The sequence below is a fragment of the Nicotiana sylvestris genome, chromosome 6 (assembly GCF_000393655.2).
Source record: "Nicotiana sylvestris chromosome 6, ASM39365v2, whole genome shotgun sequence".
NCBI classification, from domain to species: Eukaryota; Viridiplantae; Streptophyta; class Magnoliopsida; order Solanales; family Solanaceae; genus Nicotiana; species Nicotiana sylvestris.
Genome location: NC_091062.1, coordinates 89,539,170 through 89,555,404, shown reverse-complemented (window position 1 = coordinate 89,555,404; position 16,235 = coordinate 89,539,170). Strand labels below are relative to the sequence as shown.

Sequence of the window (16,235 nt, the reverse complement as noted above, 5' to 3'; positions counted from 1 at the left end):
ACGAGGGATAAATTGGAAAAGAACCTTGATGTGCTTCGGAGCTATCATCCATCCATCACCCTTTCTTTCAACAATTAAGATTCTAAAATCAAATCCTTTTTGTTGCACAAATCCATCACTGTGAGCTCCCTCTGTATGCACAGAATTAACAAGAACAAAGATGCCAGGTCCAGGACCGCACATGATGTACACATTGGGGTCTGGCTTAGGCCTGATGAGTGTATCTAATGGCCGGTTCAGTCCTCATCACTGCCTCACCTATTCAATCAACGCTTTCTTTGGGCCGGACATTGGATCTTTCTCTGAGTGGCTAACTTCCACCCTTGGATTAGGCAGTGCTTTGGGTTATGCAATCGAGCCGTGGATCCATGACCCTTTTTATTACATCCTTATTCTCGGTATTCCCATGTCCATGCTTTACAGCACTGCCTCCAAATTCCTCCTCAAGAAGGGTTTGCTTGATTCCGCTTCTGGGGTCAGCCCTTCAACTTTCTGCTTCTCTATTTCTTTGTTGTTTAATTTTGATAGAATTGCCCCTAAATTATGTTTTTTTTTCTGCAATAGGTGGCGCTAACGAGGAAACAGTGCTTATTCCTGGTGGCTGCAGGCTCTTTGTCACATTTTTTCTTGGACCATCTGTTTGAGGTAACTTTTGCTTATATATGTTCATGTTTTTGTGAGCTACTATAATTTTATTCTGGTCCTTTTATGAAAACTTTGGTGTAATATAGAGTAGTATAGTGTTTTTGAGAGATATGTAGCTGTTTGTGTTATTGAATCGCAATGTAGTATAGAATTGCATTAAAGGTCTAGCACAGCTAGCGTTCTGAACGTGCCTGCGAAAAGTTTGGCTCTGGTCCTTGTTTAATTTAGAGTCCACAAGGTCCTAGCAGCTTCATAAAAGAGAAATTTCGTTTCTTTTAATTTTGATCAGTCAATTTTACTGAGCTAAATGGGGGCAAGGAGATTGCTTAGAAAGGAATTAACTAATAGTTGAGGTTCAAAGCCTCCAGTAAATCAAGCCAGGCATGTATACATAGAAAAATTTATCCTTTACTCCAACTAGCATTTGCCACACTATCAAAAGTTTGGCGATTTCTTTCCCTCAAGATTGATCAAAGCACATGGAAAGGTGCTATATGCCAGCTCTTTCTCCTATCTCTCCTAAGATGAATATTTTTACTATCCAAATAACTTCTGCTGGAGCAACCCGTTGAACTTTAAAATGAGACAAAATGAATCACCAGCATACAGAAGCTTTACGGCAGTGACTTAATAGATGAGTTCTCTACCTCTTTAGACCTGCACATGAAGCACCAACAAACTTATGATATATTCCTTCCTAAAATTATAATCCATAAGGATAGCATTTTGAGCGATGCGCCTAGCAAAAAGGCCATTAGGTACTATTGAGCAGCAAATAACTTTAGAATATCTCCTAAAAAACTTGGGTTCAGAATAGATTTGCTATTTCTACTGACTCGCTTTCCATGGAAAAAGAATCAAGGAATTTCTAAGCAGACATGAACATCAGCTATTTATCTTTTTAGGAAGTTTGGAATAGGTGCGAAGTAGGGAAATGAAAGACGTGGTTCTGATAATTGTATACTCGTTGATTGTTGAACAGTTTGTCACACAATAGAATTTTGCTAGATATGTTTAACGATATGTTTTTTGTTGTTTGTACTATCTTGAATATGGTTATCCAACTGGTTGATAACTTTTGCTAAAGGAGTGGCTTTGTCAATCCACATTGTATGAGTACTGTTGTCTGTTGTTGTGTGGTTAAAGTAAAGAGTAGACCTATCTGTATCTACTCTAAAAGATTTGAGTCTCTGAAGAGAATTTTGTTGTAGCAAAGATAGTTTGGCGATATGGTTATATTGTAGCCAACTTTTTTAATTAGCTTCTACAAGTTTTACTTGGGTTATGTACTACTGGAGGAGGCATATAAATGACTATCCTCACATCTGTAAACCTTCAAGACAGAGCGTGGGAGAGGATGAGGTAAATAGGGACCATACATGGGGAATTGGTTGCGCCCTGTATCCTTCCCCCTTCATCCCCCAAAAGAAATAACAGAATTATAAACAATCAAAAAAAGAAAAGAAAAAAGAAATAACAGAATTATGCAGGACAAGCTTAAAAAGGTTCAATTATTTCCAGAGAAACGTCCTTGCCTTAGAAAAGAAGAGAGTTATTCGGACTATAAGTGTGTTTGGTATGGAGGAAAACGTTTTCCTTGGAAATGTTTTCTGGAAAAGGAATAGTTTTGTCACTTATTTAACCATATTTGGTCTGTGAGTGGAAAATATTTTTTGGAAAATTAGTGAGTAGAAAATAATTTTTTGAAAAATATATAATTCAGGCAAACACCATGGGTGGAGGTGGAAAGAAGCCATGCGCAGCCATGGGAGGTGGGGTTTGAGGGCAGCCATGGCTGTGTAAAATGGAGATGGAGAAGAAGGAGCAAAGGTTGGTGGGGGCGGACCATTTTTGTGTTTTTTAGGGTTTTTCAGAGTTTTAAAAAATATTTTCCCTCCTCTTGATAGAAAAATCATTTTTGTTCAATTAAGAGGAAAATGAGTTCATGAGAAAAATATTTTCCAGAACATTTAAGCCAACCAAATATGGGAAAGCCAGAAAATATTTTCCTTCATATCAAACACACCTTACATTTATAACCATAACTTCACTTGTAAAAAAAAGTATAACTATATCTGCCTATAAACATGTTTTTTTTATTCGTGATTTGATAGATGAAAGGAAAAAAACGTAGTACTGAATCTTATCAAATCAATAAGTTAATCCTCAAGGGAGGCTATTGAAAAACCTCCAAAGGCCTAAAAAAAGGAGGTGGTAATTAGAGCCTGATATTTTTGCTGGTGGGAGGTAGTAACTAGTAAGTACCAGGTGGAATTGTTGAGGTATGATTAAGCTGGTCCGGAATCTACCCTTATATGAAAAAAGGGAGGTGGCAATTGGAAATTGTATGTACTATCATAGACAAAGGAGGAAACTTTATTACTATTTGGAAGCACGGATTGTTATTTTAAGTAGTGCAGTCACCTCCTTCCATGTTATAGTTCGTGGGGCTTAATTGGTAAGGCTCTCTAAAAAACGTCATAGTGATCTCAGAATCACCTGTTTTCATGGTGTTTCCAAGAAATTGAGTCTTTTCTTTGCTTTTAGTGCAAACGCTCTCTCTACCACCTGAATTCAGCAATAGCCCTTTTTGCTTAATTCCTTATTCCTCTTGTAACAGGAAAATGGGAAGTCTACTATGTACACTTGGGTATTGAGCACAGGTTGGTGGGAAGGCCGTGCACCGATCAATCCAGATGCTGTTGTTGTGATTGCTATTTTATGTACCTGCTTGATCGCCGACTTTATTTACATCAACAGGTGTTTGCTGATGGATTATTCAATGAGATTTTGTTTTGTCTCCAGTTTCTTGGTCTGTCATTAACATGTCATCTTTGGGACGTAATTATTTTGCAGAGTGAAGCCGCTGAAACTGCTCAAGTTACGAGTTATCAATTCTGTCAAGCTGATCTTGGTAATTGCTACCTTATATTGCTTATGGTGTGCAACCCAAATATACTTGGTTCGTCCTCGTCGACCAGCAGTAGGTGAAGAGGCTGATCTTGGAGTCCTTGTGTTTTTGGGAATATATTTTTTCCTCCCTCATTGGCTGTGCATTATGTCCATGAACTCAAGAGATCCGCAAGAACTTTTGCCCCTTTGACTAAACAAGAATCATAATGACTAGTGACAGAAATCTCAAGACCAATAGTGAGTGAAGCCGTTAGCACCATTTTGTAGAGGAGCTGAACTAGTCAATGTTCGCCGTTTCTTTGGAGCATCTCTTAATCTTTAAGTTCTTGGCAACAGCTAGGCATAAAATTACATTGTTTCCTGGCTCCACAAAGTCAAAAGTGTAGAGATTGTGATTTTGGAGCTACATTCTTTCTTCCTGGGGTGGTAAGTCAAACTGTATGGTAGGTCTCAGTAAAATATACCAAGAAACATGGGTCAAGCTTTGTAGTGTTTCAGGTTTTGTCGATCAAATAATTTATAGCTCATATTTACACCTTTCATTGTGCATGGAAATAAAGAACTTAAGAGATGTTACATGATTCAGCTCCTCTTGAAGTTGTTGAGTTGCAACTTTGTCCATTTGCTCTTCTTTTCAAGATGGCATTTTTGCTCCATTTAGAATTGGTGATTAACTTTCCCGTACAAGTTTTAACAGCAAAAGGCAAATTGGCTTTCCAAAAGAAACTAGCATGATATTCAAACCCTATTAAATGTTTGTCACAAGGGAAAAAAAGGTGAACAAAAAGAAAGAAACAAACTTTTTTTTTGTAGCAGGAAAAAGGTACTTATATTAAAACACAGGTAGGGCTAATGCCCGTTAACATTGTCATTAGTACAATGCCATCATAAGCTAATATTATGCCTTGTAAGGCACTATCATTTCCTAAAGCAGCCATACGACCACATTGGTCTCTAGAACAGTTTCTGGCATATATATATCCAACTTGATATTTGTCATATACATCTACAACAAATTTAGGTGACAAAACAACAGTACATAATTTATTGTAGCTACGTTGCATTAGTGCTGCTTTTGCCAAAAGATGAGCCACCATATTCCCTTCGCGGAAGCTATGCTTCAATGTGATTGTCCCCTGCCTGGATGCCTCTTCCATTAACCATCTGCATTCATAAAATTAAGTTATTATAAGTTGTGTAATCTTCGTGAAGGAAACGTATGACCTCTGTGGCATCAGTTTCTACTTCAACTGGGAATGTGTGTTCCCTAATAATTAGTTGAAGTGCATGCCGAAAAGCTTGGAGTTCTGTTTATTTTGGTGATGTTGCTTGAATTTTCTTGTAGAATCCTGTTTGCCATTTCCCTTTGTAGTCACGAACAACTCCACTGATACCCCCTTCCAGGTAGTTGCTTTTGAATGCACCATCGATATTAACCTTAAACCAACCTTTTGGTGGCGGCTGCCATTTTACATCAACCTTTATGATTTTATTATAAGTATTGATCGTGCATGTGAGAAGAGTGTATTCTAGTGTTTGATCAATAACCGTTTTAACATTAATGTGAGAGTTGGTATTGTTGTGGTTGTTTTGGCTTCTGTTGTTCCAAATGGCCCAAAGAGCAAATGGTAGTGTATCTTTCCAAGTTACATAATTATAAGTTTTATTAGGGGTTGTATCCCGTAATAACTCCAACCAATTATTAATCTGCCCCTTATTGGTAATTGTCACTCTTAGGGTTTGCCAGAAAGCCTGAGCTATGTTACATTCCCTGAAGATATGGTATATAGATTCAGTGTTATCCTTACATATTGGGCAGGTCTGATTTATATTGATACCAATTTTAGCAAGGTAGCCTCTTATTGAAAGTCTTTTATGGTAGAGCTTCCAAATGAAAAACTTGATTTTGTTAGGATAGTTTAGTTCCCAGACCCACTTAAAGGTCAATGTATGGGGTGTTTACTCATCGACTAGGTTATAGCAAGAGGCAGTTGAGAATATACCACTAGGGTTAAGATTCCAAATAAGATTGTTTGGGTGATTGACTTGGCGTTTTGAATTTAAAGCAGTAATATTGTTTATGACTATTTGAGGGAGGTTAAAAGATATTTTTTCTAAATCCCAACCCTTATTATCCCAAATGTCTTTAATGGTTAACCTATCCTCATTTTGATTTAACGGTCCTGAAAGAAACAAACTTAATGCACATTAGAGATCTCAATGCACACAAGAGGGGTTAGGTTAGGTATCATGCGTGCGGAGAACGGGAAACTTGTGTTGGTGCAGTTAGTTTTTTTCTTTCCTTTTTTCAATTAAATTGCTATAGTTAGAAGAGGAGGGTGTTTGGATTGGCTTTTAAAAAGTAGCTTATAAGTTAAAAACTAAATCATAAATTGGTAATACCTAACTTTTGGCTTTTTGCTTATTTTTATACTTTTCATGCCTAAAAGTGAGTATTTTAAGTACTTTTTATCATTATCAAACACTACAAAACTAGAAGAAAGCTTAAGAGCCAATAAGCACTTAAAATAAGCCAATTCAAACCCCCTCTAAAAATTTATCTAGTTAAGTGATAAATTTAAATAAAAATTTAAAATACATCTCAATTGATAATAATTAGATGCTAAACGTCATGTAAAATTTGGATTTAACAACCTCTCTTTCTTTATAAGGTAGGGGTACAAAATAGATTGTCACTATATAAAAAATATACAAAATAGACTGTCACTGTACAAAAAATATACAAAATAGACTGTCACTGCACAATTTATATACAATATACTATCACTATACAAAATATATACAATAGATTGTCACTATACAAAATAGACTGTCATTATAAAAAAAATATACTAAATAGACTGTCACTATACAAAAAATATACTAAATAGACTGTCACTATACAATTTATATACAATAGACTGTCACTATACAAAAAAATACAAAATAAACTGACTATACAAAAAATATACTAAATAGACTGTCACTATATAAAATATATACAAAATAGATTGTCACTATACAAAATAGACTGTCTATACAAATAATATAGAAAATAGATTATCACTATACAAAAAATATACAAAATAGACATTTCGGGCTATTAGATGTAATATTTTTGGGCTGAAAGGCTATTTCGTGTAAGTGGAAAAAAATACGGGCTATTAAAATTTTGAAGGGTTATTGAAGGCAATTTTCTCTTTTCAAAAGATCGTTCTAATTCAAACTCATTAAAACTTGAATGAGTTCGGGGATCAAATGTGTTTGAGTTAGTTTTACCACCCCTACTAAAGACTATAGCTTGAGTGCAAGTATTTTTTTTTTAAAAAAAATTCCAAAATCCAACACTATATTGGCAGGAAAATTCCAAAATCCAATACTACTATATTGGCAGGAAAATTCCAAAATCCAATACTACTATATTGGCAGATGGCAGGAGCAAATTCCAAATTTCGCAGAGCGGAGCGACGTCGTTTCAACAGATGCCGCATCCCCAAGAAATCCTCGCGGGTGTTGATATATAGGGCCTCCTTCCACGCTGAAAAAAAACCAGTTTCAACAACTCATTACAAAATTAGTGGCAGTACCAAAATTATAGCTCGTCAATATTCACCAAATCTTTGTAAGTTTGATTTTTTTTTGTTTAATTTTCAATTTCCACTTCGATTAAGTATATGCAGTCCTATTTTCCATTATCGGCAGTTAGGGTTTACCATCTGGATTTTTGTTTATTGTTATAAAAAACTTACTTTTCTTTCTTGTAGCTATCTGTTAATGTTACTAATGTAAATTTATCCTTTTTGTTAGTAAATAGCAATGACAACGGAACAACCAAAGCCAGCAACTGAAGACGTGAAAATGGATCTGTTCGAGGATGATGACGAATTTGAAGAGTTCGAAATTGATCAAGGTTAGTTAACACTCATTATTGTTAGGCTATTTCATCTTTCTCTTGCTGATTATCTTCGTTTTTAAATTTGAGGGTTATCATCATTAATTCTTTTCTATTCTTGCATCTTATGTGTGTTTTTTAGTGTCTGATTTGAGAATCACATAATGGCCTCATGAAACTCTTATAAGCGGTATAGCACGTGATGTGTGGTCAGGTGCATCTCACGGTTGCGAACAATTTAAGTGGAATAGGGTAGAGGGGCGGGCTTGTTATCCAGCTCAAACCGTGGGCCCTAATAAAAACTATTGTGGTCATTGCTCAGTGCTGACCCCAACTATCTTAGGAATCTGACTTATTGTCTGTAGGTATTTAGAGGAGCTAGATATTTAGGCTAAATGAGAACAAGAATTGGGCCCTATAATGATACTAATTAGTTTGATATCAGTTGTTTGCGTGCTCATTTTTAGCTCCTTCACCCCTTACCCCTTTTTTCCTTTTTTTTGTTTTGGGGGGGGGGGGGGATGTCTAGTGGCCTTCAACTGTCAGTGTTTGTAGGACTTATTGGTTGGACAACTATGTTGAGAAAAGCTCATGCAAGAAAGTTATATCAATAATTGAAGCCGGAAGGGTGAACGTCAAATAATTTGCACCACTTTCCTGAAGTTATTTGCTCTTCCACTTCCATTCATGCTTCTGAACGATCTGCCATTGACAAAATTTAACTTTTTGTGACTGCCTGTCATTTGACTAGGTTACACTGACCATTCTCATATGGTAGAATTGACCCATACATGTCAAATAGGGGTTGTGTTTGATACTCATATTCAGTTCCAAGCAACTTCGATATTTAGTGTTACCCAGACCCTTTTCTCTGGTAGAATTGACCTGTACACATGTCAAAATGGATTGTGTCTGATTCTCACACTTGGGTCCAAATGACCTTTGTATTGAAATTTTGCATCAGTCCTCTCAATTTTGGAGCAGAATTAAGCCATCTTAGGCTTTCTTCTCTAAAAACATAAAATTTTCTCCTTTTTTTTTTCTTTTTAAATCTTCTTTTATGTATTTGGAAAATCTGTTGTTCAGTCTGTCTCTACTTACACTTTACCTTTCATTTTCTATTTCTTTTTCCACTTTGTCTCTTCATTAGCATCTGGTATTATTCTCTTTATCAGAGTGGGAGGCGAAAGAGGAAGGGAAAGAAGTTACCCAGCAATGGGAAGATGATTGGGATGATGATGATGTCAATGATGACTTCTCTCTTCAGCTCAAAAGGGAATTGGAAAGCAACACGGAGAAGAAATGAACCAAGTCTGAAAGGATTGTTTCTCTTTTTTAAGAATGGACCACAGAGTTTCTGTTCTGTTCAGATGTTTCCCATTATGTAGTAGTCTTGCTTCACTGGATGCAATGAATCTCAGCTTTCACCTTTAAGCGTTTGTGTTGATAAATTTGGATGCTCTAACTGGTTTGTAATGCAGTTCTCTATGAACATAGTTTGAGCTGAGAAAAGTTGAGATGGGCCTTATGTTTCCATGCTAGTGTTTTTGGTTTTTGCTGCAATGTGAAGTGTATTTTTGGTATAGACTTGTCCTTCCCCCCCCCTTTTAAAGGCCTATGATAGAAAGTCGATTGCAGGGTAATAGCGTTTGCTATGAAAGAGTGAAGAAAACCAGAAATTGTATTGGAAGTGCTAGTGTCAACATCTCATACCTGTCACAAATAGGTGAGTACTGTTGCCCCATAGTTCAAATATCACCCTGCACGTTCTCCTTTCATTAGATATGATATATCATATATGTGGCAATTTACCTGAATTCCTTGCTCATGTGATCCTTGATGGAAATAACACTTGTTAATCACAAAATATCATTTGGCTGATGGGTAGATGTGAAAAGGACTGGATGCAAGAGGGTAGGAACAAGGGAAATGAGAGTGTTCCCAAGGGAAAAGCTTTCTTTTCTTTGCTTCCCTTTTCTTTCCTTTGGGAGGCGACGTCTAAGAGAAACACAGAAGAAGCGCCAACATGTATCTTAGATGCGGAGCAAACAGTCTTTCCACGGCACCTATCCTCTTGTAAACCAAGTAATCAGGCATTGAAGAGTATAATGTGAAGTGTGCAGCGGCATTAATCCGTTAACTCCTAAAATGAGCAAAGCATTATTCCTATATATTGTTGATATATGTAGTACATAAATATGGTACAAAGGCTTCGGGATTAAATTTAAAAACGAAGAGAATGAAGCAGTCAAGACTGAATAATTGACTAATCAAAGTAAACGTATAACTTTGCCTCTCTCAGTATAGGGAATCTCAACTCAGTTTGGATTTCAAAGTAACGCTGGGAAAGAGGATCTTATTCTCCTGAAAGGAGTACAAAGCTGGAGGCTAGAGCTTCAAAGAACATCATTTAAGGTAGTCATAGAACAGAAGGCTTCGCCCAACGAAGTAGCCCTACACCAGTGGTTAAACATAAAAAGTTTTAGATCAAAAGACTGCAATTTTAGTCAAAATAAATCGGTTGCACATAATATGACAATAATATAAGTTATGGGTACTTAAGGTGCGAAAAAGATAAATAAATAAGTGAAACAACATTAACAACAACAAAAAGAGCTACATCACTTAATTGTGAGGGAAACTTGGAGGCAAGGATCAGCCTAATTTTCTCATTGAACACTATATATACCTCTCTTTCTTCTTCAGAAAGGCCTATAAAAAGGTGAATTTGCTCAAACATGTTCAACCATTGTTGCCGTTCAAGAATTGGGTGGCTGTCTAATAAATAATACTGATAAGAGACATGTATAGGCCAAAAACTTCATGCCATACATTTGACAATGGGCATAAAGCCTTCGAAGGTTGTGATGTATCGATGTTATGATGTGTTTGACCCGACTCCAAAAGGTCGAGGTCATGTGAAGAAGGCAAATCATCGTCAAGGACGAGATGGCTTGACAAAAGACGAGTACGAGGACAAGCATCTGTCCTCAGTACACAATAACAACTAGTTTAAGGATTTAGATTCTCTAAGAAAATATTCTAGTGAATATTTCTTTCTGTTGTACTATCTAGAGTTTTGTGGCACATGTACCTTTATAAATAGGCTGAATACATACAGAGACACTTAAAGTTGGCACGATATTTCATTTAGACACCTAAACTCAAGGATGTTCCTATTGAACACTTATACTATCCGAAACTTATTCCAATTAAGCATTTCTTGCTGAGTTGGCACATAAAGTGAGTTTCACCCAATATAGGCACGTGAAGACCCCCAAAAAATAGATTTTTTTTCTTTTTTATTTCCTTCTTCTTCTCTCTAAAAAACAAAACAGATCTAAGGCAGTCCCCATCTCTTCACTGCCGGAATCTGGCGAGAGAAACCGGCGGCCTCATCCTCTCCAAAAAACCAACGACCCCCCTCTTCTTCTCCATTCTCACAGTCATTTTCTTCTTCAAAGCCAAAATTCTTGTAGGAGAAAATAGAGTTTTACCGGAAAATTTTTGGATCAGCTGTAATCATTTTCTTCTTCATGTGTTAAGAGACCCAAATCTGCCTTCGTTGTCTTCACCAAAAAAATATTTGAGATCAACCCAACAAATGCACAAGCTTTTTAGGATTCAAGCAGTGAAATGGGATTTGGGGCGGGGGAGGGGGGGGTTTGGACTTTCTCGGTGTTATTGATTCCTCATCCTAATCCCGACAAGAAGATTCAAAGCACAAGTTTGGTGATTGAGTTTGTGTTCTTTATAAGTGTGATTAATAGAGTACTCTTTTGGTAACTTATTAGTTCAAATTTCAAAAAGAAAATTGTGATTTTCATATGGTGATGGTTGATACTGTAATTTTTATGGTGGTTGAAGAGGGAAGCAGGTATGGCAGGCAGAGGTGGCGGGCCAAGGTGGTTGTAGAAATGATGTGGAAGATATTAGCAGGGAAAGGTGAAGGCTTTCTCTCATTAATTACATTGCCATGTCAGCTACGTGAGTTTCACACGCTTATTATTTCCTGGGACTCAATTTTTTGTGTTCAATCGGAACACTTCACAAATAGTTTGAGCGTCCAATAGGTAATAGACTCAGTTAAAGTGTCTAAATGAAAAATCATGCCAACTTTAAATGTCTCCGTATGTATTCAGCTTTATAAATAAGAAGAGATGTAGTTCAAAGGGGATCGAACATTTTGTAAAGAACATCATTGACATTCTCTATGAAGATTCTTTGTTTATTGAATATATACAAGTTTTACCTTTATACTTATTTTCCTCTATCCTTCTCTCCTGATCCAAGAAGAATCAGAATATTCAATTGTTTATCATCATCCATCAGAAAGCTCAATTGAAAATCTCACCCTTGTCGGGTGAACCTTGTTCCATTTATTACTTAAATAGCATTTACTGCTATCTTTCATGTTCTTAAGTCATTATTGCTCCATTATTGTTATAAGATATTCTTATCTAACAACACACATCTAATATTCTTTATAAAAATACTAGATCTGCTATTTGAATATTGATATTGACTTTGATTAACCCTTTTCACTATAAATCTAACTGTATAAAAATCTAGATCTAATTAGGGTGTACATTCAGTCGGTTCTATTCGTTTTGGATCAATTTGGTTTGGTTCGGTTAGGTTCAGTCCTTTTTGAATTAATTCAGTTCAGTTTAAAAAACAATTATACATAAATATGTGATCACCAAACTGAATAAGTTTTGTCCAATTGGATCTAATCTTTTTGATTCAAATTCTATTAAATAATATGATTATAAATATAAAATAGAATTTTAAATTAGCAAATGCATCCTTTTAATCTATATATAGCTAGATTAATATTATGTCTATTGATGCCGTTACTCTAGAAAATTTATGAAATCAGTAAAATGACACTAGATGGATAAAAGAGAAAATTATTAAAATCACAATCAAATGAAACATGAAGATCTGGAAAAGAAAAAGGAAGCAAATCTACCATTTAAATAAATAATAAAATGATATTGTACAAAGAGAGAGTGGATAACAAAGATAAAGAAAGCAAATCTATAATTTAAATATATAATAAAAATGAGATTGTACAAAGAAAGAGGAAAATAAAGATGAAGAAAATAAAATAAATAAGAAAGGGAACATAAAGAAACGAAAGAAAAGGGAGGAAGGGAACATGCGGGATCACAAGGATTAGTAATGCTTGGATTAAGAATCAAAACATACTAGTGTCTCGATCCCGAGTCTTGTATGAGGAGCTTTGATACTTAAACCATGGCATCTAAAATCAGTTTGTGACTTGGGGTGCCATCTGCTATATTATAGCAGTTTTGAATGAAAATATTAGTACATATATAAAATTTTACCCGTTTGACAGGGTGGCTTACTATTAGACCCTTGACAAAGCTAATCGACAAATGGCGTGGCTGTGGCAATGATTTGGTATGATGGCTGTCATGCCCCCTTTTTCTTACGGAGTTCGAGTTTCAACATTCATTGGGAACAACTCATTTTCTTTTGGGAATTGGGTATTTAAATTTGAAGAGTCGCTACCTAACGGATTTAAGGTGCGTTAGAGCACCTAATGCAAGTAACTCATAAAATCGGTTTGTATTACCAGAGACTTGGGTAAGGTCTCGAAATAACCTTGATGGGAAGGTGTTAGGCACCCCTCACGGTCTACAACGGTGGGTCCCGCCCGAACTCAAATTATGTGAATTAGTCATTTAACAGATAGGCAGTCTAAGCACACATATGTAAATAAAGGAAATTTAACAGATAGGCAGTCTAAGCACATATATGTAAATAAAAGAAATTTAACAGATAGGCAGTCTAAGCATATATATGTGAATAAGGTGAGGGAAGTCCTAGGTTTGTTAGCCTATATGATCACATCTGTACAATACCCGATAAGCCTTCCTCAACTAGAGGGGTTACACGTGGCATTAACGAACATGTCATCATATCTTTTGGTCATAGTCTAAAGTGTTCTAGCAACCTCAAGATGCATCCTAGACATGCACTACCCGTCCCTTTATTTATATAGTCCCGAAGGTATTTAGGACTTCTAATTAAGGTAGATCTAGACTCTCCTACAGTAATTAAATGGAGAAAACTCTAGGCGAAAACAAAACACGTAGGACTGGACCAAGGATAGAACAGTTAGAAGGCTCATATTTTACCCTCACAAATAGAGCAAACAAGTGCACGTCTCAAACAGTAGGTTTTAGATATTTCAGAGAGGTCCTAGAACAGGATATCTAGGTGAGCATGACAAACAGAGAATATGCAGCATTCAGTTAAGGCAAAGCGTTAAAGACCTAATTGTGAGCACGCGATTTTTGGTTTACGAGACAATCACTCCAAAAGAAATAAAATAATAACAAACGGCCCTGCTGTGCAATTTTTGGATTTTACATGGCACTTTGTTAATTATTTATGATTTTTGCCCATTTTTATTTTTTATCAAAACAAAATACAAAAAATATAGACGTCATGCGTAATTTGAACCGTAATTCGGTTTGTTAAATAGAAAATCATAAAAATACGCATTTTTTGTCCTAATTTGTTTGCCTTGTTTAATTTTACCTACTTTTAACATTTATTTTTATGTATGCGTGTAATAAATACATTAAGTGTTGATTAATGTTGTTTAGTTTTTAGTTTAATTAGGTTGTATGTTTAAACATTTTTTAGAAATAAAAAAGAGGGCTTTGAAACTTGTTTCTAGTTAAGTTTGGGTCAATTCCCATTGCAAAATCTGAGGCCCAAACCCCACAACCCAACCCAAAACCTGTGCTTGCCCCGGTCCAGACCAGCCTACTTCAAAAACGTCCAAACGATGCCGTTTTAACCTTTCCTGATCTGGGCCGTTGATCTCAGATTGATCAACGGCCAAGATCACTTCCTCATAACCCATGATGAACCCGACCCATTTCCACCCGGACCAACCCAAACCCCCTTTAGATGAAACGACACCGTTTCTCCTAAGCCTTCAGATCCAAGCCATTGATTTCGATTGATCCGACGGCTGAGATCAACCCACCCATTCCATATATAAGCCCCCTACCATACCCTGCCCCCTATCCAAGACCCCGCCTTCGTCCTCATCCCATTCCCCTCCAAACCCTAAGCCGCCCCTGTATTCTTCACCATGAAAGCCGGTGGCCTTCACCTTAACACCATAGGACCATCTCACCCCCTGAACATGGACCTGTTGACCGTTTAGTTCGAATCATCCTCCAGGTCCTCGAATCTTCATTTGAAGATTCGAGAAAAAACTCGATCTACACCGATCTGCCCTAGATTCATATCAGACAATCCCCGGACCCCCCTCGTGACCAAACCATGCTTGGTTTGGTTCGAATCTAACCATGGAAGCCCAAGTTCCAAATCTACCTTCCACAAAACCTAAAAACCCCAAGCCTGGTCCGTGCCTGTTAAGCCAAGAGGTTAGGGTCTAATGGACCTTAATCGAAGTGTTTCTCATCTGAGAAACCCTTCGATTAAAGTCCGTTCAACTTTAAAAAGGGTCGGTTCAAACACAAGCTGATTTTCTGTTCCTTCTTTCAAAGTTTTAAGGTAAGTTTTGTTTTCTCTTTATTGTTTTTAGTCCATGTGTTGTTTAAAAGGCTGTTCATGTTTTGTGAAATTTGTGTTTTTGAATTTTACCAACTGTGTCCTTTCCACCTTGCCTAAACCTCGGTGTTTGATTGAGTCCTTCTTCTACTTGTTCTGATAATGTGTATGTATGTATGTCTTGTGCAATTAGCTGAATTTCAAATTTGAACTGATTAACTGATTCCTCGAGTACAATTCTGCTTAGTCAGTACAATTCAAATCATGTGCTTGATACTGTTAAATGTCTGATTTTGGCTACGATTGTACATGTTATGATTAATATAGTCTAGTCGACATGTGTCGTCAATTAGTTTTAACTATCTAAACAATAACCAATCGATTTGCTTCTGGACACATTTGCTTGAATCAATTAGGAACTGAGTTTGTTTACTTATAGTTGTTATTTTGAATCAAAAATGTAAAAGGATTGTTTTGTTTAGTTACAGTTCTGAATTGGAGGGCATGTGCACTTGTGCACAACATGTGCACTTATGCACCACATGTGCATTGTGCACAACCTGTGTCCTGCATAAAGGTTTTTATTAAGTCTAAAGTAATTTGACAGCACATGCTGTCAGATTACATTCTGCTGCCCATATTCTGCTTTATGTTTCAGAAATAATAAACATTACTAAAAAGGTAAGCCTGCCAAGGGAATATCATGGGGGTTTGTTTTTATTTATTAAGTAGAAACTGAAAAGAAAGGCAGCACATGGGAGGGTGTTCTGATTGTCCAAAGAGGCTGTTAAGGGTTTGATTTTAGGCATATAAAAGGGGGACAGAAAAGATTAGGGAGGACATCAGATAGACCCAAGAGGAGGAGAGCAAAAATACATACACATACACACATAAGTCAGGCATACAGACTTTAAGATAGACATAGATACACACACACAGACAGAAAAAGAGAGAATACACATAGAAAAATTTAGTTTTGGAGATTGAGGGTAGCAGTTCTGAAAAGCAGAAAACTGGAAAGAACTCTGTTTGATAACACAGACAGACAAAACTAGAAATTGCATTCTTCTTGCTGTCTTGATTTCAATGGTCTTGACCTGTTTGTCCAATACATGATTTCTTCTAAATCCAACTGAGTCTGCTGGTTATTTGTTGGTTCACTCTGGGATTTGGTCTAGCTGGGATTTTGGTTCTACTCCAATTATTTTGTTTTGTTGTT

General features: G+C 36.4%; 2 protein-coding genes across 2 annotated transcripts; both read left to right on the top strand.

Moving 5' to 3' along the window:
• On the top strand, positions 1 to 4,143 carry LOC104212885 (uncharacterized). Its single transcript, XM_009762252.2, has 4 exons — positions 1 to 475; positions 565 to 645; positions 3,266 to 3,405; positions 3,502 to 4,143. The coding sequence occupies exons 1-4, from the start codon at positions 161 to 163 to the stop codon at positions 3,746 to 3,748; spliced, it is 783 nt and encodes a 260-aa protein (XP_009760554.1). The 5' UTR covers positions 1 to 160; the 3' UTR covers positions 3,749 to 4,143.
• A 2,874-nt stretch (positions 4,144 to 7,017) lies between these two features.
• LOC104212886 (protein DSS1 HOMOLOG ON CHROMOSOME V-like) lies at positions 7,018 to 8,984 on the top strand. The gene is made up of 3 exons (XM_009762253.2): positions 7,018 to 7,180; positions 7,366 to 7,468; positions 8,626 to 8,984. The coding sequence occupies exons 2-3, from the start codon at positions 7,375 to 7,377 to the stop codon at positions 8,754 to 8,756; spliced, it is 225 nt and encodes a 74-aa protein (XP_009760555.1). The 5' UTR covers positions 7,018 to 7,180; positions 7,366 to 7,374; the 3' UTR covers positions 8,757 to 8,984.
• The last annotated feature ends 7,251 nt before the right edge of the window (positions 8,985 to 16,235 follow it).

Coding starts and splice junctions, on each gene's coding strand:
- LOC104212885 (XM_009762252.2), top strand. CDS start 161: ATGCCAGGTCCAGGACCGCACATGATGTACACATTGGGGTCTGGCTTA. Junction 476..564: donor TGCTTGATTCCGCTTCTGGG/GTCAGCCCTTCA, acceptor TTTCTGCAATAG/GTGGCGCTAACGAGGAAACA. Junction 646..3,265: donor TCTTGGACCATCTGTTTGAG/GTAACTTTTGCT, acceptor CTCTTGTAACAG/GAAAATGGGAAGTCTACTAT.
- LOC104212886 (XM_009762253.2), top strand. CDS start 7,375: ATGACAACGGAACAACCAAAGCCAGCAACTGAAGACGTGAAAATGGAT. Junction 7,469..8,625: donor AGAGTTCGAAATTGATCAAG/GTTAGTTAACAC, acceptor TCTCTTTATCAG/AGTGGGAGGCGAAAGAGGAA.